We start from the raw sequence: 24,249 nt of genomic DNA on the forward strand, positions 1-24,249 counted from the left end.
AATACGCTGACAAATTATGTTGGAACAATGTGGATTCAACCAGTCCCACCGCAGCACCTGTTGCTCCAGGCTTTACCCAGAAACAGGCAGACTGACTCTGACTGGGAGGTCAGTTGGGCTAGGCATAATAACTAAGGACTAGTTTCTTAGAATCCTGTTGTTGGCAGGTACAGTAGGTAGGAGGCCAGGGGACGTGATTTGGCTTTTAAAAACATTTTTCCCTTGGGGGGCGGAGCAGGACCTGTTCTACAAGTCCAGGTCACCCATAGGATGTGATCTCATGTCCCTCATTTACTATGTTGTGTGTCCTTAGCTGTCAGTCCAGTGTCTGTTCCTGGATGTGAGATAGAGCTGGCAGAGAGCTTTTCTCAGGAAAGAGTAGATGCTGCAGCACTGCTGAAAGATATTTCCTCCACTGAAAAGGGAATACACCACAGTAGTCTCTAGCTACAGTGCAGGAGCCAGTCATGGCGCTGCGTCCACGGGCTTCCTCCCAGCCTGGGAAACCTTCGTTCTTACAGAGCCCCAAGGTGGTCATGGCTCTTCGGCCCAGGGCCGTGTCCTCTCACTCAAGCTCCATGCTGGAGGATGAGCTAACCTGCTCTGTGTGCTGCGAGATCTTCAGGGACCCTGTGGTGCTCAAGTGCACCCACAGCTTCTGCCGGGCCTTCTGCCGGGCATCCCAGTAAAGTCTGAGGCGAAGTGCCACACACACGGGGAGGTGCTGAAGCTGTTCTGCCAGGACGATGCCGAGGTGCTCTGCTGTGTGTGTCACACGTCTAAGAGGCACCAGGGCCACTGTGTGATCCCACTGGAGGAGGGGGCTCAGGAGCTCAAGGTTAGAATGGCTTGTCTCGTATCATTCACTTTTGGATGGTTGTGTAACCCTCTCTTTTATGGTGTTGCAAATATTGTATTCTGTCAGATAATCTTTTAATTTCACAGTTTTTATTCAGTTATACTACTTTCTATTGACCATACTACCTTGAAAATGTGTTCTTAATCCAGCTCGTTTTAGCAACAGTATAAAACTTGAAGCAGTACAGTCAGCAATCAAACATAACTATTGTGAAACATGATTGTTATTAATGTGCCAGATTTCACAACAGTGACATTTCGAAAGAGCCAGAGCCATTGATACTGTATCTGCTAGTTGGATAAAAAAATATATAAAAAAAAATACACATTGTAAGGTGATACGTGAATGCTTCCTTACACGGTTACGCCGTATGCTAGTGCAAATGCTAGTGCAAAGCACTGGCAGCAATTTTTCAACTAACCCTTACCTGGTGATACTTTTTAATTCTCGATTCAGAATAAACTTTTCTATTGTAAATGTCTGTGTGCAGTTGCAGACGGCACTCCAAAAACCATAGAATATGGTGTCACCAAAAAAATATCACCAAAATATTGTGATTACGGTTAAACAGCAGCCTATGCACGACCTCAGATGAGCTTTAGCTCTGCCGTTGACGTTCGTGTTTACATGGCTAGATTTGCTTGAGCTAAGCTTCCAGACGCTCTTATTCACTTTACAGTGGTATCTCTAAAAACGTTCTCCCCCTCCATCTCTCTCTCTCCCCCTCCGCTTTCTCCCTCAGGAAGAAATGAAGAAAGAATTGATCCCTCTGAAGAAGAGCCTCCGTGGCCTCTATGAAGCCAAGCAGGAGTGTGATGACACAACTGTGCACATCAAGGTATCAACAAATAGGGCGTCCGAAACTGTGGGACATCAGCAGATCCCAACACAACACTGACTGATGTTTAGCTCACACACTGTTAGTCTGTCAACAGTTGGAGGAATGCCTTTGAAATAACAAACCCTTGAAAATATGGTCTTATAACTTGTGTACAGTATATCCTCATGTGGACAAAGCAGTCAATATGCTTTGTGCATTGTATTTGAGCAAGCAGTACAAGTGCCTGGTGTTTGACCAAGCAATTTCCCCTTGAGGGATAATAAAGTTATTTTAAATTGATTGAATTTATCACACAAATCAGAAATCAGACATGTCTAGGTTGTAAGAGACTTTGTTGTCAATGGCTTGCCTACCAAAACAACGTTTTGACAAATGTCTGCCATTGTGTGCCACTGTTCTAGAGTTACATATATATAAGATTGTATCTCTCCTAAGACCCGTTTCTCCTGTTTGTCCAGAGCCAGACCCAGCAGACAGAGAATCACATCAGAGAGGAGTTTGAGCAGCTCAGGCAGTTCCTTCAGAATGAGGAGGAAGCCAGGATAGCTATCCTACAGGAGGAAGATGAGCAGAAGAGACATCTGGTGAGGAAGAAGATAGAGGGCATCACGGCAGACATCCTCACCGTCTCTCATGCCATCATCGCTATTGATAACGACATAGCCTCCAGTGATGCTCTTTTCCTCCAGGTAAAAAGAATAGAAACTTTTATAAACCAGCGAAATTAACAGTACAAACAGTTACAAAACATTTGTCTTGTTCCCTTTTCAGAACTACAGAAACACAAAGAAGAGGTAAGTGTTTTGACTTGAGTACCTAATACCCTTATAATGTAATGTACCAAACTAAAACTAACTGGCTGTTATATTGTTGCAGAGCTGTGATACCTCAGAAGGGTCCAGAGGAGATTTCAGGTGCTATGATCAACGTGGCGAAGCATGTCAGCTCCCTCAAGTACAAGGTCTGGGAGAAGATGGTGGGGCTGGTGGAGTACAGTATGTATAGCAAGACTACAGTAGTTTGTTTATGCTCCAGTCTTTGGCTTGTTGGGTATCTAGCTAGCTATAACTGCATGAACTAATGTTCTAGTGAACTTCTACTGACTCGTATAGATGTACGATAATTCATTTATTACTAGATCCACAACATGTAAATATTTTCTAAAACTGTTTCCATCACTAAAGCCCTTTTCTCCATCTCCCATCTTCCAGCTCCTGTGACTTTGGATACTAACACGGCCTACTCCTGGCTCTCTCTGAACAAGGACTTGACCAGTGTGACCAACAGTGGTCATGTGCAGGTGCTCCCAGACAACCCAGAGCGTTTTGACCACTTCGTGTTCGTCCTGGGCTCTGAGGGCTTCACCACCGGCTGCCACGCCTGGGAGGTAGAGGTGGGGGACAAGGACGACTGGATGCTGGGTGTGGTCAAGGAGTCCATCAACAGGAAGGGCCGGATCTCAGGCTGCCCTGAGGGCGGCTTGTGGATGATCTCCCACTGCGAGGGTGAGTATATGGCCATGACCCGGCCACGCACCCCTCTCAAACTGACAGGGGAGCTGAAGAGGGTCAGGGTGCAGCTGGACTACGACTCTGGGGAGGTGACCTTCTCCAACCCTGTTAATATGACGTCCATCTACACCTTCAAGGATTTCTTCACTGAGAGGATGTTCCCCTTCTTCTGCCCTGGAGCCAACATCAATGGCAACAACCCCGGCCCGCTGAAGATCTGCCCGGTCAAAGTGGCTGTGTGGAACAGCGCCACCTGGTGATGAGGAGGGGTTCTGACAGCACCATTCAAAGAGAGTGGTAGCTGTACATCCAAGGCACATATCCAGCCTCAAGACACATAGGTAATGACATAGTGAAATGTTTGGCACGGTGTTTGTGGAAAACATTTTGTAAGATCTTTTAGAGAATTTTTTGATTGCCTTTTGACTTTATCGATAGAAGAAATTAGATACTGATTATTACCGAAAGACTCCATTTGACATTGTTTTTTTTGCCATGTTGTCACGCCCTGACCCATAGAGAGCCTTTGTTTTTCTATGGTATAGTAGGTCAAGGCGTGACTGGGGGGTTTTCTAGTTATTATTTTCTATGTGGGGTTCTAGTTTAGTTTTTCTATGTTGGTGTTTGGTATGATTCCCAATTAGAGGCAGCTGGCTATCGTTGTCTCTAATTGGGGATCATATTTAAGTAGCAGTTTTTCCACCTGTGTTTTATGGGATATTGTTTATGTGTAGTTGCATGTTAGCACTCCATTGTCGTTTCGTTTAGTCTTTATTGTTTTGTTGTGTGGTTCACTTACTTTAAATAAAAGATGTGGAAACCATATCGCGCTGCAGTTTGGTCCGATAATTATTCCAACAATCGTGACACATGTTATGGAATGTGTAGTAAAGAGCATGTGTGAGTTGAATGAAGATATTCGATACGACGCAATGAATATAACAATTCCTGTATATAAAAGCCCCAAAATGTATTTTTTTTTTCTTCTCAATTGAATACATTTTGGGGGGATACCACTTGATTGTACTCATGTTAATTTGATGCATATTTATAGAAGGTTTATAGAATGATTATAAAAGATTGTGTTCAGAGTTCTCCAGTGTTCAGTACAATCCAATGAGTTTACCAAGGCATGACTTTGCCCTCATAGTCCAGGAAGGCCCCAGTCTGTTTCTCAGTAAGGGAGTCCATCATGCGCAGGGGTCCTTCCACACTTTCTGGAGCATCGATCGCCGCCTGGTGGTCATAGTAAACACATACATGGTCGGCCTTTGTGGCAGTAGTGGTATTAGACTTTATTGGGCCATGACTAATCAAAGCCTTTCAAATTTTGTCTTGACCCCTCCAGATAATCAAAACAGAACATCAGACCAAAGCCCAGTTTTATGCTTATGCCACGACCCACTATTGGGTTCTGACTCCTGCTCCTGATGGACTATTGGGACAATACTGCTCTAAGGTGCTTAAACATAGTTCATTACATCCTTTCCCACCTCTGAGGTCAATGTGCTTAATAGAAGCACCCTGCCAGTCAGACTCACCCCTTCTCCTGCCCGGGTGCAGGACCGCAAACAGGATCTCATCCTTCTCCTCTGTAGAGCAGAACGTCAGCATGTTCAGACCAGCCTGAGAGGAGAGGAAAGGAGGAGCAGGAAGAGAGAAGGGAGGCTGTTAAAGAGGAGAGGATACAGGACAATAGATTGGATGTAGAACCATGACTACAGAATGAATGAAAAGGTTTCAAACTCATCAGACACACGACATGTATTCCATTCCAGCCATTACAAAGAGCCCGTCCGCCCATTTAAGTTGACACCAGCCTCCACTGACATGGCTGGGCTAACCTGACAGGGAATATAATGTGATGGGAGAGGATGTGTTATGACAGGCAGGGTAACAGAGGTCTGTTTACTTTGCTGATGCCATAGGGAAGAAAGAATACATCTCCTTGACGGTTGCCATGGAGGCCACCGTGCTGGAAATGCTGACCACAGCTGGCTTACTGCAGGACATTTCTGGTTTCCCACTGGCTGTGGCTGCTGACTGTAGATCGGGCAGAAACTCCTTATGAGGGCGACAGGGACAGCGAGGGAGACAGAGAAAACAAAAATGATGAATCATTCTTCCATATTCTGCACATTTTGTTTGCAGACATTAGGAAAAACAAATACATTTTGAATGTCCTCTAAAACGTATTTGTATGTGTGTTTTTCTGGCTCTCTGCCCTCACCTCAGTGACGTCCATGGGGCCCATGATGTTGGTGTTGAATGCAGCCTGCATTGCCTGGGTACCTGTGGTCTGCGTGGTGCCGTGAGTCAGCACCCCCGTGTTGTTTACCAGCAGGTTGAGCCCAGCCTTCCCCACCAGACTGCCCACCTGGCTGACTCCTTAATGCTGCAGGGGTCTGTGGCGTCTGACAGACACAGAGGAGAAAAAGTCTGTCAGTCAACCGTTAGACTAAACCCAGATCTGTTTGTGCTGTCTTGCCACCCCTAACAGTAATTGCCCTGAAAGCACAAACAGATCTGGGACTAGTCAACCCCAGTATCCAGTCTAACATCCCAGCTGGCCAGCTCAGAGTAACCTGGCACTCTGCCATGTGATTCATACAGTACAGGCAATACAAGTGCATGCTGTGACTGGTGAGATTGACAACAGTGCCATTAATAGGCTCAATAATCCTAGTGCTAGAGCGTGAAGAAACAGAAGAATGGAACAGAGCGAGTACTCACCAAGACGGATGACAGTGATGACATTGGGGTGCTTCTTTGCCAGGTCTTGCAGACCCATAAACACAAAGGACACATTGTTGGTTAGACACAGAAAATACATCTCCAGGAAGGCTTTATTTTCTATCTATGCTCAGTAGAGTTTTCCTTATTCAGTGGAGTTTGCCTTCAAGCAGAGTCATGTATTTAGAGAGTTGGGGCATTGAGGTTTGTGCATTATGATGCATTTACATGACACTATTTCAACATTCTAAGGCAGCCGTGTGAGCGCCCTATTAACATTATATGGGGAATATTTAATCACCATCACACTGCACACTGCCCTATCCCATCTGGACAAGATGAATACCTACCTAAGAATGCTGTTCATTGACTACAGCTCAGCATTCAACAACATAGTACCCTCCAAACTCATCATTAAGCTTGGGGCCCTGGTCTGAACCCCGCCCTGTGCCACTGGGTCCTGGACTTCCTGACGTGCCGCCCCCAGGTGGGGAAGATAGGAAATCTCCACTTCGCTGATCTTCAACACAGGGGCCCCACAAGGGTGCACGCTCAGCTCCCTCCTGTACTCCCTGTTCACCCATTACTGCGTGGCCAATCACGCCTCCAACTCAATTTTGCAGACCACACAACAGTAGCAGGTCTGATTACCAACATGGAGGAGGTGAGGGCCCTGGCGGAGTGGTGTCAGGAAAATAATCTCTCCCTCAACGTCAACAAAACGAAGAAGCTGATCGTGTACTTCAGGAAACAGCAGAGGGAGCACGCCCCTATCCACATCGATGGGACTGCAGTGGAGAAGGTGGAAAGCTTCAAGTTCCTCGCCATACACATGTACACTTCCTCACCCACACAGACAGTGTGGTGAAGAAGGCACAACAGAACCTCTTCAACCTCAGGAGGCTGAAGAAATTAATCTTGGCCCCTAAGACCCTCACAAACTTTTAAAGATGCATAATTGTTGGGCTGTTTCACCGCCTGGTACGGCAACTGCACCGCTCGCAACCGCAGGGCTCTTCAGAGGGTGGTGCGGTCTTCCTAACGCATCACTGCCTGCCCTCCAGGACACCTACAGCACTCGATGTCACAGGAAGGTCAAAAAGATCATCAAGGACATCAACCACATGAGCCATGGCATGTTCACCCCGCTATCATCCAGAAGGAGAGGTCAGTACAGGTGCATCAAAGTTGGGACCGAGAGACTGACAACAGCTTCTATCTCAAGGCCATCAGACTGTTAAATAGCCATCACTAGCCGGCTACCACCCGGTTACTCAACCCTGCACCTTAGAGGCTGCTGCCCAATATACATAGACATGGAATCACTGGTCTCTTTAATAATGTTTACATACTGCTTTACTTATCTCATATATACAGTGGTAATTTTCATCACAGGTACACTTCAACTATGACAGACAAAATGAGAAAAAAAAATCCAGAAAATCACATTGTATGATTTTTAATGAATTTATTTGCAAATTATGGTGGAAAATAAGTATTTGGTCACCTACAAACAAGCAAGATTTCTGTCTCTCACAGACCTGTAACTTCTTCTTTAAGAGGCTCCTCTGTCCTCCACTCGTTACCTGTATTAATGGCACCTGTTTGAACTTGTTATCAGTATAAAAGACACCTGTCCACAACCTCAAACAGTCACACTCCAAACTCCACTATGGCCAAGACCAAAGAGCTGTCAAAGGACACCAGAAACAAAATTGTAGACCTGCACCAGGCTGGGAAGACTGAATCTGCAATAGGTAAGCAGCTTGGTTTGAAGAAATCAACTGTGGGAGCAATTATTAGGAAATGGAAGACATACAAGACCACTGATAATCTACCTCGATCTGGGGCTCCACGCAAGATCTCACCCCGTGGGGTCAAAATGATCACAAGAACGGTGAGCATAAATCCCAGAGCCACACGGGGGGACCTAGTGAATGACCTGCAGAGAGCTGGGACCAAAGTAACAAACCCTACCATCAGTAACACACTACGCCGCCAGGGACTCAAATCCTGCAGTGCAAGACGTGTCCCCCTGCTTAGACTAAACCCAGTGTGTGAAAACCTTGTGAAGACTTACAGAAAATGTTTGACCTCTGTCATTGCCAACAAAGGTCCAGGCCCGTCTGAAGTTTGCTAGAGAGCATTTGGATGATCCAGAAGAAGATTGGGAGAATGTAATATGGTTAGATGAAACCAAAATATAACTTTTTGGTAAAAACTCAACTCGTCGTGTTTGGAGGACAAAGAATGCTGAGTTGCATCCAAAGAACACCATACCTACTGTGAAGCATGGGGGTGGAAACATCATTCTTTGGGGCTGTTTTTCTGCAAAGGGACCAGGACGACTGATCCGTGTAAAGGAAAGAATGAATGGGGTCATGTATCGTGAGATTTTGAGTGAAAACCTCCTTCCATCACCAAGGGCATTGAAGATGAAATGTGGCTGGGTCTTTCAGCATGACAATGATCCCAAACACACCGCCCGGGCAACGAAGGAGTGGCTTCGTAAGAAGCATTTCAAGGTCCTGGAGTGGCCTAGCTAGTCTCCAGATCTCAACCCCATAGAAAATCTTTGGAGGGAGTTGAAAGTCCGTGTTGCCCAGCAACAGCCCCAAAACATCACTGCTCTAGAGGAGATCTGCATGGAGGAATGGGCCAAAATACCAGCGACAGAGTGTGAAAACCTTGTGAAGACTTACAGAAAACATTTGACCTCTGTCATTGCCAACAAAGGGTATATAACAAAGTATTGAGATAAACTTTTGTTATTGACCAAATACTTATTTTCCACCATAATTTGCAAATAAATTCATAACAAATCCTACAATGTGATTTTCTGGATTTTTTTTTCTCATTTTGTCTGTCATAGTTGAAGTGTACCTATGATGAAAGTTACAGGCCTCTCTCATCTTTTTAAGTGGGAGAACTTGCACAATTGGTGGCTGACTAAATACTTTTTTGCCCCACTGTATACTGTATTCAATTCTACTGCATTTTAGTCAATGCCACTACGACATTGCTCGTCCTGATATTTATATATTTCTTAATTCCATTCTTTTACTTTTAGATTTCTGTGTATTGTTGTGAATTGTTAGATACTACTGCACTGTTGGAGCTAGGAACACAAGCATTTTGCTACACCCGCAATAACATCTGCTAAATATACTGTATGTATGTGACCAATAACATTTGATTTGATTTAAATAAGGCTATGTCACTGAATGTCTAGAATTAAAACAAAATACAACATTCTAAAAGTTGACCCAACTCTCTAAATACATGGCCCTGCCCTCAAGGACATAGCTGCCCTAAGAACAACATGGAATAAGGAACACTCCTATCTCCTCTCTCTGCTCCAGCAGCAGCAGCTCTGCTCTCACCTCAGCTCTGAGCCCGTCTAGGTCTCGGCAGCAGGCTAATAACTGTCAGACCGGCCAGGGAGACTCCACCATCTGTTCAACCATCTCCAAACCCAGGCTTCGGTTGGCCCCCGTGATCAGGACGCTGCATGCTTTAGCTGCCATTTCTTCTCCTTTCAGTCTCTGCCTCGACCTGGAGTGTGTGACTGTTCTCTCCTTCTCACCCCATTTATAACGTCAATTATTTTCATTGAGTGTTTATTCTGTAGCCTCACCACACCCAGTCCACATTAGATTATGTATATGAGGTAGTATGCTGAGTCGTGTGTGTGTGTGTGTGTGCGTGCCATGGGCAGAAGGGGTCGTGTATGGGAAATTAAGGACGTTAATACCATACCTGATGGTTGCAAATGAAAAAGAACCCACTGGGCACTCACTGGTTGAATCAACATGCTTTCCACGTCATTTCAATGAAATTACGTTGAACCAACGTGAAATAGACGTTGAATTGAGTCTGTGCCCAGTGGGAAGTTACATAATGTAAACTGTGATGACAGCTAAGCCAACAGTAGCCATGGGGACACAGTCTGGACTGCAGCTAAAAGCTGTGTGTCCATTGAACAATGGAAGATGAATGAGGTAATGTAAAGAAGAAGAAGAAGAAGAAGGTGGATCAGATTCAGAGAGCTGATGAGAGGACGCTTCCCACGCCATGGACAAACCATCTCCTGAGTGGCGCAGCAGTCTAAGGCACTGCATCTCAGTGCTAGAGGCGTTACTACAGACCCTGATTTGATCCCGGGCTGTATCACAACCGGCCGTGATCGGGAGTTCCTAAGGGCAGCGCACAATTGTCCAGCGTCGTCCCGGGTAAGGGGAGGGTTTGGCCGGGGTAGGCTGTCATTGTAAATAAGAATGTGTTCTTAACTGACTTGCCTAGATAAATAAAGGTTCAATAAAAAGAAGTGGAAAGCACTTGGGCCAGCACTGTGGTTCTTAGAGGGAGGTAAACGACTCATGATGACGCTGCTCATGGGAGGTGATATGGCTGATTTCCCTCTCAGTGACACCCTTAATCATCCTACTACTGCCACACTCACAATGACAGGGATTTATTGTGTCAGAGGGTAGTGTGTGTTTCCTTGCAGTAGTAATCTAATCTAGTCATTAATAACGACTGTATATTTGTTTGTGAGTGTGTGAGTAGGTTAGAGTATAATAATAGAGGCAGTGGGTTTCTGTGAGAGTAGGACTGAATGTGAACCAGTGTGATAAATGGAAAGTGAAGGAACCCTAATACATATAATGGTGGTCTATTTAAGCAATAAGGCACGAGGAGGTGTGGTATATGGCCAATATACCACGGCTAAGGGTTGTTCTTACGCACGACGCAACGTGGAGTGCCTGGACACAGCCCTTAGCCATGGTATATTGGCCATATACCACAAACCTCCGAGGTGCCTTATTGCTATTATAAACTGGTTACTAACGTAATTAGAGCAGTAAAACTAAATGTTTTGTCATATCCGTGCTATACGGTCTGATATACCATGGCTGTCAGCCAATCAGCATTCAGGGCCCGAGCCACCCAGTTTATAATTATATATATGTTCTGTATGTTTATAAAACGCATAGGGCCGTATTCAATCTGTATCGCTGAAGTTCAGCGTTACAGCACGGTTAAAATGTAAAGGCAATGTTCCTTCGTTATCGGAGACTGCATTCAGACCATTAGGGGATTCATAAGGATAGGAAAACATCTCTATTGATAAGCATAACCTTCAGAGCAGACTGGCACCAATACAAACATATGATCACAGCAAGCGATAACTGGGGGAACAAGATACACTGGCACGGCAGCCAAGCTTGGTTACAGTGTGAGAGTATAATGACAGCTTTGAAAATGAACTGGAAATCAAACTGAGCCATTGAAAGAGTAGATGTATAGCAACTTTAATATATACATATTTTCATATCTGTTGAAACAGCACTGAATGAGGGCACTGTAGTGCAGGGATGCTGAGCAGCATTCTCACCACACGGTGGCGCCACCATCTCTGCTAAACCGCTGCTGGGTTTTAGACAAAGATTCACACGGCTTTCAAGTCCTTGGTCTCCACATGCATGACTCTCCAACATGCATGACAATAATAGAATAGCGAGCTGGTTGAGGAGATGTGGGGAAGGGTAAACACTAACTAAATAACTAACAGAGACAGAAAGGCTGGCCTTGGCCACTTAGAACTATCCATAAAGTTACATGAATCAGTAAACGAATATTAGCTTTGTTCAAGAGATACTCATCGACTGGGTCACTCCTTCAAGGCTTTTCCCTTTCTTTCTGAAGACAGTAAATGGTGTTATAGATTATCCAGCATTAGTGTATGCCTGCTAGCTCTCTAATTGTGGAAATTGACAGGTGATCACTGCTCTTTGGCTTCCTCTGCTGCTGGTGAGCTTAAAGATGAAAGTGGGAACTGACTGAGAGTTAAAGTAACAGTACGATCAGATAAAAAGGTACAAAAAATATTTATGAAACCCCAGATCAGCATACTGTTGGCTCGGCTGCAATCACCTCGACACACACAACCACATAGAGACAGAAAAATAACAGTCATTTGGAAATGTGTTCCTTTGGCTGTCCAGATATAAATGGCAGTATCTGACTCATAACACACATACAGTACATGCACATACATAAACACAAGTTCATTGAATGCACTTCTGTGTCCCCAGCTCTCCACTTCAAAAATGAAACGGTGCATAAATTAAACCAATCAGCTTGTAGAAAAGGTCCATGCATTTGAGAGTTTCTGAATAGAAAACTAAGTGACAGCTGTGACTGTCTGTTCAGAGTAGATGTGGAACATGTGTCCTTCCCTATAGTATATCTCCCCCCTCTCTCTCTCTTTCTCTGTTTCTCTCTCTCTCTTTCTCTCCCTCACTCTCTCTCTGTCTCTCTCGCGCACTCTCTCTGTCTCTCTCTCGTTTCTCTCTCCACTCCCACTATGCTGCTGAGTTCTGTTGTCTACGCTCACAAATGGGTGCTGTTCTGTGTGTCGAACCTGTGGCCCTCGGAGCGGCTGTTGCTGACCTTCCTACTGCCCCCCTGGTTGGGCAACAGAGACAGAGGGTCTGGTCTGATCAAGTACCTGGACATGGGACACACACACCAAGACACACTTAGATGAATAATACATTTAACAAATGCTCATACATTCTTATAACAAGTTATAAACCATTATAAACCATTATACCTGCTGGCTTTTTTATGAAGGGTTACCCACTTAACTTTAGTGATTTCTTCCTGAGTGAATGTGCAAGACTTAATTTAAGTTGGACCAGTATATTGATGTGTGATTTGACTGAGCCATCAGGATATTGTGTACTCACACCACATCGTGCAGCTCCAGCCTGGTGTCAGGAGAGGGGTTGATGAGGATGTAAGACAACCTGTTGCCCTGGTCCGTCATCCCATCTGACACAGGAAGTACACACCACAAGACAGGAAATAAACATGACATGTCACAGGAACTCAAATGATACCAATTAAGTTGTTCCTTAGTAATGTTGATAAATGAATTGTGGAGGAAAACACAAAGCTATGAACAAACGGTTCTATTCCATTAGGCAGTGCTACATGACCACACATCCACCCCTCAGAACATATCCAACAGCACTCACTGAATCCGGTGGCTGAGAGGCCCAGGTGTTTCATGCGCGTGCGGACCAGCGCGTTGAGCTCCTGTCTCTCAGAGCGTCTGAACAGGGTCAGTCTCTGCTGGCTGATCCTCTCCGCAGCACTTCCTGTGGCCCCCTTCGACCCGCTGGGCCCCCGACCCCCCTTCCTGCTCAGCCTTCTGGCCCACTGCATGCTCTTCCGCCGGAGGAGGGGGTGGTCCGAGGAGTGGGAGGAAGAGGAGGGGGGCTCGGAAGAGGTGGAGTTGCGGTGGGGACCCCTCCGGGACAGCAGAGGTTCTCTGGGCTCTCTGGTGTCCTCATAGTCCTCCACTGTGATGGACACCTGGGACTGAGAGAGACACACACACACACAGCTCAGACCAATATCAAGCAGCAGTTATTGAGTGAGTCAAGTTTTTATTCTGGGTGTTGATGTTTTATCACTAAAACATCATGATGATGTACAGCTTGGTGTCATTGACTCCTGTAAATGATGATCTTTCTGTCCAGACAGGTACCTCAGAGACTGGTAACTTTTGGGCTTCAGTGCGGTAGATGCCGATGGGGATGTCACCGGTGGAGGAGCACAGTTTCTGGTAGAGTCGACCATAGGTGCGGATCCACAGGTCCTCCTCAGTGATCTTCATCTATGAGACCCCAAACACCCACCTTCATCATCCTCAGTTTCAGGCAGCTACATTAATACCCCTTCAACCTCAGTACCAGGCAGCTACACTAACGTTCCTTCAACCTGAGTACCAGGCAGCTACTCTAATGGTCCTTCAACCTCAGTACCAGGCAGCTACTCTAATGGTCCTTCAACCTCAGTACCAGGCAGCTACTCTAATGGTCCTTCAACCTCAGTACCAGGCAGCTACTCTAATGTTCCTTCAACCTCAGTACCAGGCAGCTACACTAACGTCCCTTCAACCTCAGTACCAGGCAGCTACACTAACGTTCCTTCAACCTCAGTACCAGGCAGCTACACTAACGTCCCTTCAACCTCAGTACCAGGCAGCTACACTAATGGTCCTTCAACCTCAGTACCAGGCAGCTACTCTAATGGTCCTTCAACCTCAGTACCAGGCAGCTACTCTAATGTTCCTTCAACCTCAGTACCAGGCAGCTACACTAACGTCCCTTCAACCTCAGTACCAGGCAGCCACACTAATGTTCCTTCAACCTCAGTACCAGGCAGCTACACTAACGTCCCTTCAACCTCAGTACCAGGCAGCCACACTAATGTTCCTTCAACCTCAGTACCAGGCAGCTACACTAACGTCCCTTCAACCTCAGTACCAGGCAGCTACACTAATGGTCCTTCAACCTCAGTACCAGGCAGCTACTCTAATGGTCCTTCAACCTCAGTACCAGGCAGCTACTCTAATGTTCCTTCAACCTCAGTACCAGGCAGCTACACTAACGTCCCTTCAACCTCAGTACCAGGCAGCTACACTAACGTTCCTTCAACCTCAGTACCAGGCAGCTACACTAACGTTCCTTCAACCTCAGTACCAGGCAGCTACTCTAATGTTCCTTCAACCTCAGTACCAGGCAGCTACACTAACGTCCCTTCAACCTCAGTACCAGGCAGCTACACTAATGGTCCTTCAACCTCAGTACCAGGCAGCTACACTAACGTTCCTTCAACCTCAGTACCAGGCAGCTACACTAACGTCCCTTCAACCTCAGTACCAGGCAGCTACACTAACGTCCCTTCAACCTCAGTACCAGGCAGCCACACTAACGTTCCTTCAACCTCAGTACCAGGCAGCTACACTAACGTTCCTTCAACCTCAGTACCAGGCAGCTACACTAACGTCCCTTCAACCTCAGTACCAGGCAGCTACACTAACGTCCCTTCAACCTCAGTACCAGGCAGCCACACTAACGTCCCTTCAACCTCAGTACCAGGCAGCTACACTAACGTCCCTTCAACCTCAGTACCAGGCAGCTACTCTAATGTTCCTTCAACCTCAGTACCAGGCAGCTACACTAACGTCCCTTCAACCTCAGTACCAGGCAGCTACACTAACGTCCCTTCAACCTCAGTACCAGGCAGCTACACTAACGTCCCTTCAACCTCAGTACCAGGCAGCTACACTAATGGTCCTTCAACCTCAGTACCAGGCAGCTACACTAATGGTCCTTCAACCTCAGTACCAGGCAGCTACACTAACGTCCCTTCAACCTCAGTACCAGGCAGCTACTCTAATGTTCCTTCAACCTCAGTACCAGGCAGCTACACTAACGTCCCTTCAACCTCAGTACCAGGCAGCTACACTAACGTCCCTTCAACCTCAGTACCAGGCAGCTACACTAACGTCCCTTCAACCTCAGTACCAGGCAGCTACACTAATGGTCCTTCAACCTCAGTACCAGGCAGCTACTCTAATGGTCCTTCAACCTCAGTACCAGGCAGCTACTCTAATGGTCCTTCAACCTCAGTACCAGGCAGCTACACTAATGGTCCTTCAACCTCAGTACCAGGCAGCTACACTAATGGTCCTTCAACCTCAGTACCAGGCAGCTACTCTAATGGTCCTTCAACCTCAGTACCAGGCAGCTACACTAATGGTCCTTCAACCTCAGTACCAGGCAGCTACACTAATGGTCCTTCAACCTCAGTACCAGGCAGCTACACTAACGTCCCTTCAACCTCAGTACCAGGCAACTACACTAACGTCCCTTCAACCTCAGTACCAGGCAGCTACACTAACGTCCCTTCAACCTTAGTAAAATCTAAGCAGGGCTGTATACTATACATTATATTGTTGATCATCACATTTCATAGCTTTCTGATGATAACTATTGAGGAAATGAGTAGATGAGTTACTCACAGCACAGAGGAAGCCTGAGCCAGGCATGGAGTCTAGTCCCAGCAACAGTCTGGTGATGGAAATCATGTAGTCCTTCACAAAGGACTGGTGGGAACACACAACAAACAACAGAGGGTCATTGAGCAATAAAGGGGCAATACAAATATTGTAGACTGAGTTTTGAAATATGGAGCGTTGCTGTGCTGGGGAGTTCAGACTAACCTGATACAGTAGAGTATCCAGCATGCTGACACTGAACACCTTCCCAGCAGCGAAGGGTAGACGAAACATGAAGACCAGGTTGGAGCCCCTCTCTCTCTCTTTCTATCAGATCACAATACACAGGAATAAGAAAACAGGGAGAGAGACAGGGAGAGAGAGAGACGGAGAGAGAAAGACAGGGAGAGGGTGACAGGGAGAGAGAAAGACAGGGAGAGGGAGAGACAGGGAGAGAGATAGGGAGAGAAACAGGGAGAGTGAGAGACAGGGAGAGTGAGAGACAGGGAGAGAGACAGACAGGGAGAGAGACAGACAGGGGGAGAGAGAGAAAAGAGCCGTTAAATTCTCCAACCACCTAAAAGGAAGCGATTCCCAAACCTTCCATAACAAAGCCATCACCTACAGAGAGATTAACCTGGAGAAGACTCTGTTCACAATCACAAACACACCCCGCAGAGCCCCAGGACAGCAAAACAATTGGACGCAACCAAATCATGAGAAAACAAAAAGATAATTACTTGACACATTGGAAAGAATTAACAAAAAAAAACAGAGCAAACTAGAATGCTATTTGGCTCTAAACAGAGAGTACACAGTGGCAGAATACCTGACCATTCTGACTGACCCAAACTTAAGGAAAGCTTTGAGTATGTACAGACTCAGTGAGCATAGCCTTGCTATTGAGAAAGGCCGCTGTAGGCAGACTTGTCTCTCAAGAGAAGACAGGCTATGTGCACACTGCCCATAAAATGAGGTGGAAACTGAGCTGCACTTCCTAACCTCCTGCCAAATGTATGACCATATTAGAGACACATATTTCCCTCAGATTACACAGACCCACAAATAATTCCAAAACAAACCCAATTTTGATAAACAGTGTGTCATTACAGCAGCAAGATTTGTGACCCGTTGCCACAAGAAAAGGGTAACTAGTGAAGAACAAACACCATTGTAAATACAACCCATATTTATGTTTATTTATTTTCCCTTTTGTACTTTAACTATTTGCACATTATTACAACACTGTATATAGACATAATATGAGTTGAAATGATTTGAAATGTCTTTATTATTTTGGAACTTCTGTGAGTGTAATGTTTACTGTACATTTGTATTGATTATTTCACTTTTGTTTATTATCTACTTCACTTGCTTTAGCAATGTTAACATATGTTTCCCATGCCAATAAAGCCCTTAAATTGAAATTGAATTGAATTGACAGGGAGAGACAGAGACAGGAAGAGAGAGACAGGGAGAGAGAGAGACAGGGAGAGAGAGAGAGAGAGAGAGAGCGGAAGAGAGAGACAGGAAGAGAGAGACAGGAAGAGAGAGAGACAGGAAGAGAGAGAGACAGGAAGAGAGAGAGACAGGAAGAGAGAGACAGGAAGAGAGAGACAGGAAGAGAGAGAGACAGGAAGAGAGAGAGACAGGAAGAGAGAGACAGGAAGAGAGAGAGACAGGAAGAGAGAGAGACAGGAAGAGAGAGACAGGAAGAGAGAGACAGGAAGAGAGAGAGACAGGAAGAGAGAGAGACAGGGAAATGGAAAAGCATTACAGTAATGGAGTACCACTTCCTTTTGACATTCCCACATGACCCATCATTCGATGATCTGACTAGGATGGTCCGACTCACCACAGAGAGTACCATAATACAATGTTACCTTCTCCAGCTTGGAGAGAGCCAGGGAGTAGTGGTCTTTGACTTTGAACTGCATGAAGCGCATGTTGGCTGGGTGGGTGAGCTCAGTGATGATGCTGAGGGCTGGGAACAGTCTGGGAGGACAGAGGAAAGAGACACAATCAAATTCTTAGACATAGAGTGCTTCCTGAATGCAGATATCTATGAATGCACACAAACAACTGTTGGATTCTGCAGGATGGTATGGTGTGATGGATGTGTAATGGTTGTGTATGGCTGAGCAGCCCACCTAAAGAGGGTCTGGACGTTGACTATGGTCTTAGCGTCAGCCATGTAGTCCTCCTCAGCGATCATGGAGCTCTCCTTGTCAACCACCACCATGGTGTCAGCAAACGTCACCCCACAACGCAGCAGACTGTCCAGGCTAGAAGGAGAAAGAGAGAGGGAGGGGGAAAGAGAGAGTGAGGGAGAAAGAGAGAGGAAGGGGGAAAGAGAGAGGGAGGGAGAAAGAGAGAAGGGGGAAAGAGAGAGGGAGGGAGGAAGAGAGAGGGAGGGAGAAAGAGAGAGGAAGGGGGAAAGAGAGAGAGGGGGAAAGAGAGAGAGGGGGAAAGAGAGAGAGGGGGAAAGAGAGAGGGAGGGGGAAATAGAGAGGGAGGGGGAAAGAGAGAGGGAGGGAGAAAGAGAGAGGGAGAGGGAAAGAGAGAGGGAAGGGGAAAGAGAGAGGGAGGGGGCAAGAGAGAGGGAGGGAGAAAGAGAGAGGAAGGGGGAAAGAGAGAGAGAGGGGGAAAGAGAGAGGGAGGGGGAAAGAGAGAGGGAGGGGGAAAGAGAGAGGGAGGGGGAAAGAGAGAGGGAGAGGGAAAGAGAGAGGGAGGGGGAAAGAGAGAGGGAGGGAGAAAGAGAGAGGAAGGGGGCAAGAGAGAGGGAGGGAGGAAGAGAGAGGGAGGGAGAAAGAGAGAAGAAGGGGGAAAGAGAGAGGGAGGGGGAAAGAGAGAGGGAGGGGAAAGAGAGAGGGAGGGGGAAAGAGAGATGGAGGGGGAAAGAGAGAGTGAGGGGGAAGAGAGAGTGAGGTGGAAAGAGAGAGGGAGGGGGAAAGAGAGAGGGAGGGGGAAAGAGAGAGGGAGGGGGAAAGAGAGAGTGAGGGGGAAAGAGAGAGGGAGGAGGAAAGAGAGAGGGAGGGAGAAAGAGAGAGGGAGGGGGAAAGAGAGAGGGAGAGGGAAAGAGAGAGGGAGGGGGAAAGAGAGAGTGAGGGGGAAAGAGAGACGGAGGGGGAAAGAGAGAGGGAGGGCGAAAGAGAGAGGGGCTTGGGATTATAGGATTTACGTCTTGAGACAGAAAGATTGGAACCGAACTGACACTGTCCATATACAGAGAAATAGCAGTGAGCAGAGAGCAGGAATGACTAACTGATATGATGTACAGAACAGAACAAAATCAATCCATATACAGCTTCGGGGGGTGTAGCTGCTACAGTATGAATTAGCAGTAGAGGAAAACAAGTAGAGTAGGAGTGAAAAGCAGATGATGCCACCAGGGTACGAGGAGGATTCTCTTACTTGTCAATGGAGCCCACTGTGTAGAACACCATGGGGAACCAGCAGATAGCCTCGAGGAAGTCTGGCTCGGGTCTGAATCAATCACAACACATATGGATTACCGGGAGACCCATACAGCACAAACGTATACCTACCACAATAAATAAACAGGCTCCCTGCAGTGTTAGAGATAGAGAAATAGCATGAGTCCAAGATCTGTTTGTGTTGCCAACTCCTGTAACTCTCATTATCTCTTATTATTGTCATGCGTCAATCACCATAGGAGTTGGCAAGACAGCACAAACAGATCTGGGAACCAGGCTACTAGAGAACCCCCAATCAAATCAAATCAAATGTTATTTGTCACATTCACCGAATACAACAGAGACCTAGCCTTGGCGTCCCGGTACTGCTTGCCGTGCGGTAGCAGAGAGAACAGTCTATGACTTGGGTGGCTGGACCTTACAGTGAAATGATGACTTACAAGCCAATTAACCAACAATGCAGTTTGAAGAAAAATAAGTGTTAGAAAGTATTTACTAAATAAACTGAAGTACAAAATAATAAAAGAGCAACAACAAAATAACAGTAACAAGGCTGTTTACAAGGGGTACCGGTACAGAGTCAATGTGTGGGGGTACAGGTTAGTCAAGGTAATTGAGATAATTAGTACATGTAGGTAGAGGTAAAGTGACTGTGTATAGATAATACATTGAGAGTAGCAGCAGTGTAAAAACAAAGGGAGGTGGGAGGGGGGTGTCAATGGAAATAGTCCGGGTGGCCATTTGATGAATTGTTCAGCAGTCTTATGGTTTGGGGGTAGAAGCTGCTGTTAAGTAACCTTTTGGACCTAAACTTGGCGCTCCAGTACCGCTTGCCGTGCTGTAGCAGAGAGAACAGTCTATGACTTGAGGGGCTGGAGTCTTTGGCAATTTTTAGGGCCTTCCTCTGACACCGCCTGGTATAGAGGCCCTGGATGGCAGGAAGCTTGGCCCCATTGATGTACCGGGCTGTACGCACTACCCTCTGTAGTGGGGATGGGGCCACAGTGTCTCCTGACCCCTCCTGTCTCAGCCTCCAGTATTTATGCTGCAGTAGTTTATGTGTCGGGGGGCTAGGGTCAGTTTGTTATATCTGGAGTACTTCTCCTGTCTTATCCGTTGTCCTGTGTGAATTTAAGTATGCTCTCTCTAATTCTCTCTTTCTCTCTTTCTCTCTCTCTCTCTCGGAGGACCTGAGCCCTAGGACCATGCTTCAGGACTACCTGGCATGATGACTCCTTGCTGTCCCCAGTCCACCTGGCCGTGCTGCTGCTCCAGTTCCAACTGTTCTGCCTGCGGCTATGGAACCCTGACCTGTTCACCGGACGTGCTACCTGTCCCAGACCTGCTGTTTTCAACTCTCTAGAGACAGCAGGAGCGGTAGAGATACTCTTAATGATCGGGTATGAAAAGCCAACTGACATTTACTCCTGAGGTGCTGACTTGCTGCACCCTCGACAACTACTGTGATTATTATTATTTGACCATGCTGGTCATTTATGAACATTTGAACATCTTGTCCATGTTCTGTTATAATCTCCACCCGGCACAGCCAGAAGAGGACTGGCCACCCCTCATAGCCTGGTTCCTCTCTAGGTTTCTTCCTAGGTTTTGGCCTTTCTAGGGAGTTTTTCCTAGCCACCGTGCTTCTACACCTGTATTCTTTGCTGTTTGGGGTTTTAGGCTGGGTTTCTGTACAGCACTTTGAGATATCAGCTGATGTAAGAAGGGCTATATAAATACATTTGATTTGATTTAGTGCCTTGCGGTCAGAGGCCGAGCAGTTGCCGACAACGATGAGACAGCCAATAGGGAGGAGGTCAGAAACCTGGCAGTGTGGTGACAGGACAACAACCTCTACCTCAACATGAGCAAGACAAATGAGCTGTACTACAGTGGACTACAGAAAAAGGAGGGCCAAACACGCCCCCATTCACATCGACGGGGCTGTAGTGGAACGGGTCGAGCGTTTCAAGTTCCTTGGTGTCCACATCACCAACTAACTATCATGGTCTAAACACACCAAGACAGTCGTGAAGAGGGCACAACAACACCTTTTCCCTCTCAGGAGACTGAAAAGATTTGGCATGTGTTCCCAGATCCTCATAAGGTTCTAAAGCTGCACCATCGAAAGCATCCTGACGGGTTGCATCACTGCCTGGTATGGTAACTGCTCGGCATCTGACCGTAAGGCGCTACAGAGGGTAGTGCGTATGTGACAGGTTAAAGGAAATACTAATAGCCTGTTATACATTAAACAGTATTAGTAAATTCATAGCATGTGAGGATCTTAAAACATCTAAGGTTAAGAAGATCATGCATTCAGTATTAGTTGATAGATTGATAACATTTATATAATTGTGTTAAAATCCGTCAAGCATACAAAGGGTACGAATTGTGAGGGGAATGTGTAAACGTTATGTTGATTACTTTATGTTGTCGTGGGTAAAAGTGTTCATCTGTGATCTACTAAATGCTCTTAATCTATGAGCCTGAGATCGATTGCTCTGGTCTCCACTCAAGTTCACGGAGAATTCGCGGTCTTTTTCTCATTGCACTAAAAAGTTCTCAATAAGTAAACATTCCGTATCACAATTGTGATTCTTTCCCCCTTTTTCAGGAACGTTATTGATGATTAAAAATAGTAATTTAAATGTAATAACTTGCTAACATGTCAAGAGTGTTTAAGGTTTGTTTTAGTAACATATTGAGGAAGTTAGTTAAGTTTGCAGAGAGTAATATGAACCGTGCTCGGTTGCAGCTAGCTTCGTACTGCTAGGTACTGCTACGTAGCTGCCATTTTATGTCGATTGTGAATGAACAGGTGCTTTGTTAATAAGAGATTTTGCGGCGTTATTTGTGTAATGGTTTTTCAAACACTTTATTGCCTGTTGATAAATTGAGTTATGGTTTACTGAGTTAAAGCTTATATTATTATATATTGGAAATAGTATTTGTTTCAGTGATGTACAGTGTATACTGTTGTGAATTGAATAAGCCTTGTACCCTACAAAACTATCTATTTCCTGTAGATCTGTTATTCTGTAAAATGTGTTACTTATGTAAAATGATTGCACTGAAAGTTCTCAACGAGTAAACATTCCGTATCACAATTGTGATTCTTTCCCCCCTTTTTCAGGGGTCTAACACGTATGGCCTAGTACAACACTGGGACCAAGCTTCCTGCCATCCAGGACCTATATACTATGTGGTGTCAGAGGAAGGCCCCAAAAATTGTCAAAGACTCCAGCCACACAAGTCATAGATTCTATTATCTATGTATAGTCACTTCACCCCTACCTACATGTACAAATTACCTCGACTAACCTGTACCCCCGCACATTGACTCGGTACCGGTACCCCCTGTATATAGCCTCGTTATTGTTATTTTATCGTGTTACTTTTTATTAAATGTTTGAATTTAGTTTATTTAGTAACTATTTTCTTAACTCTATTTCTTGAACTGCATTGTTGGCTAAGGGCTTGTAAGTAAGCATTTCACCTGTGACAAATAAAATGTGATTTGATTTTTGATTTTGATTTGAAATATAAAGTCCTGGCTGCTGTGTGCAGAGAACTGTGGGATAGCAAAGCGCTACACGGCCATGACTTTTTATTGGCCTTTTATTGGATTCCACTTTAATATGCCCATATTGGGGTTTTGCACAAGGAGAAAACACAGTAATATTTCATATTATGTGCACAGTGCACTGCAGAGTGCCCATAAACTCTTGAAACACAGACATTTTCATACAGTAAATTCTGTTAATGGAACTCTTAAAATGAGACCATCCCTTCTTCCCTGACAGTGTGTTTAAAGAGGGTTTCTCTATGCTCCACCCGCAGTGTGGTTGCACCATAGAGATTTACAGTGTTCTATATCTATGTAATTCTATGCTCCACCCGCAGTGTGGTTGCACCATAGAGATTTACAGTGTTCTATATCTATGTAATTCTTTGCTCCACCCGCAGTGTGGTTGCACCATAGAGATTTACAGTGTTCTATATCTATGTAATTCTATGCTCCACCCGCAGTGTGGTTGCACCATAGAGATTTACAGTGTTCTATATCTATGTAATTCTATGCTCCACCCGCAGTGTGGTTGCACCATAGAGATTTACAGTGTTCTATATCTATGTAATTCTATGCTCCACCCGCAGTGTGGTTGCACCATAGAGATTTACAGTGTTCTATATCTATGTAATTCTATGCTCCACCCGCAGTGTGGTTACACCATAGAGATTTACAATGTTCCATATCTATGTAATTCTATGCTCCACCCGCAGTGTGGTTACACCATAGAGATTTACAGTGTTCTATATCTATGTAATTCTATGCTCCACCCGCAGTGTGGTTGCACCATAGAGATTTACAGTGTTCTATATCTATGTAATTCTATGCTCCACCCGCAGTGTGGTTACACCATAGAGATTTACAATGTTCCATATCTATGTAATTCTATGCTCCACCCGCAGTGTGGTTACACCCTAGAGATTTACAATGTTCTATATCTATGTAATTCTATGCTACACCCGCAGTGTGGTTGCACCATAGAGATTTACAGTGTTCTATATCTATGTAATTCTATGCTCCACCCGCAGTGTGGTTGCACCATAGAGATTTACAGTGTTCTATATCTATGTAATTCTATGCTCCACCCGCAGTGTGGTTGCACCATAGAGATTTACAGTGTTCTATATCTATGTAATTCTATGCTCCACCCGCAGTGTGGTTACACCATAGAGATTTACAATGTTCCATATCTATGTAATTCTATGCTCCACCCGCAGTGTGGTTACACCATAGAGATTTACAGTGTTCTATATCTATGTAATTCTATGGTTTCCTGCAGTGTGGTTACACCATAGAGATTTACAATGTTCCATATCTATGTAATTCTATGGTTTCCTGCAGTGTGGTTGCACCATAGAGATTTACAATGTTCCATATCTATGTAATTCTATGGTTTCCTGCAGTGTGGTAATACCATAGAGATTTACAATGTTCCATA

At 45.5% G+C, this 24,249-nt stretch overlaps 1 protein-coding gene and 2 pseudogenes across 1 annotated transcript in view; 1 reads left to right on the plus strand and 2 right to left on the minus strand.

Annotated features, from left to right (window-relative positions):
- Positions 1–358: 358 nt before the first annotated feature.
- LOC129833530 (E3 ubiquitin-protein ligase TRIM35-like) lies at positions 359–3,471 on the plus strand (annotated as a pseudogene).
- Positions 3,472–3,918: 447 nt separating this feature from the next.
- Positions 3,919–10,706, minus strand: LOC129833943 (C-factor-like; annotated as a pseudogene).
- An 81-nt stretch (positions 10,707–10,787) lies between these two features.
- The window catches only part of LOC129833529 (potassium channel subfamily T member 2-like), a 130,830-nt gene continuing 117,368 nt past the window's right edge, over positions 10,788–24,249 (minus strand). The window contains exons 22-30 of the mRNA XM_055898188.1: positions 19,218–19,289; positions 17,954–18,088; positions 17,687–17,798; positions 16,029–16,130; positions 15,828–15,911; positions 13,506–13,634; positions 12,991–13,336; positions 12,700–12,784; positions 10,788–12,458 (exon numbers count right to left, since the gene is read on the minus strand). Coding sequence (XP_055754163.1) covers positions 12,341–12,458; positions 12,700–12,784; positions 12,991–13,336; positions 13,506–13,634; positions 15,828–15,911; positions 16,029–16,130; positions 17,687–17,798; positions 17,954–18,088; positions 19,218–19,289 — 1,183 coding nt within the window. The 3' untranslated portion in view covers positions 10,788–12,340. The remainder of the gene's footprint in view (positions 12,459–12,699; positions 12,785–12,990; positions 13,337–13,505; positions 13,635–15,827; positions 15,912–16,028; positions 16,131–17,686; positions 17,799–17,953; positions 18,089–19,217; positions 19,290–24,249) is intronic.

The sequence above is a fragment of the Salvelinus fontinalis genome, chromosome 34 (genome assembly GCF_029448725.1).
Source record: "Salvelinus fontinalis isolate EN_2023a chromosome 34, ASM2944872v1, whole genome shotgun sequence".
In the NCBI taxonomy this organism is placed as follows: Eukaryota; Metazoa; Chordata; class Actinopteri; order Salmoniformes; family Salmonidae; genus Salvelinus; species Salvelinus fontinalis.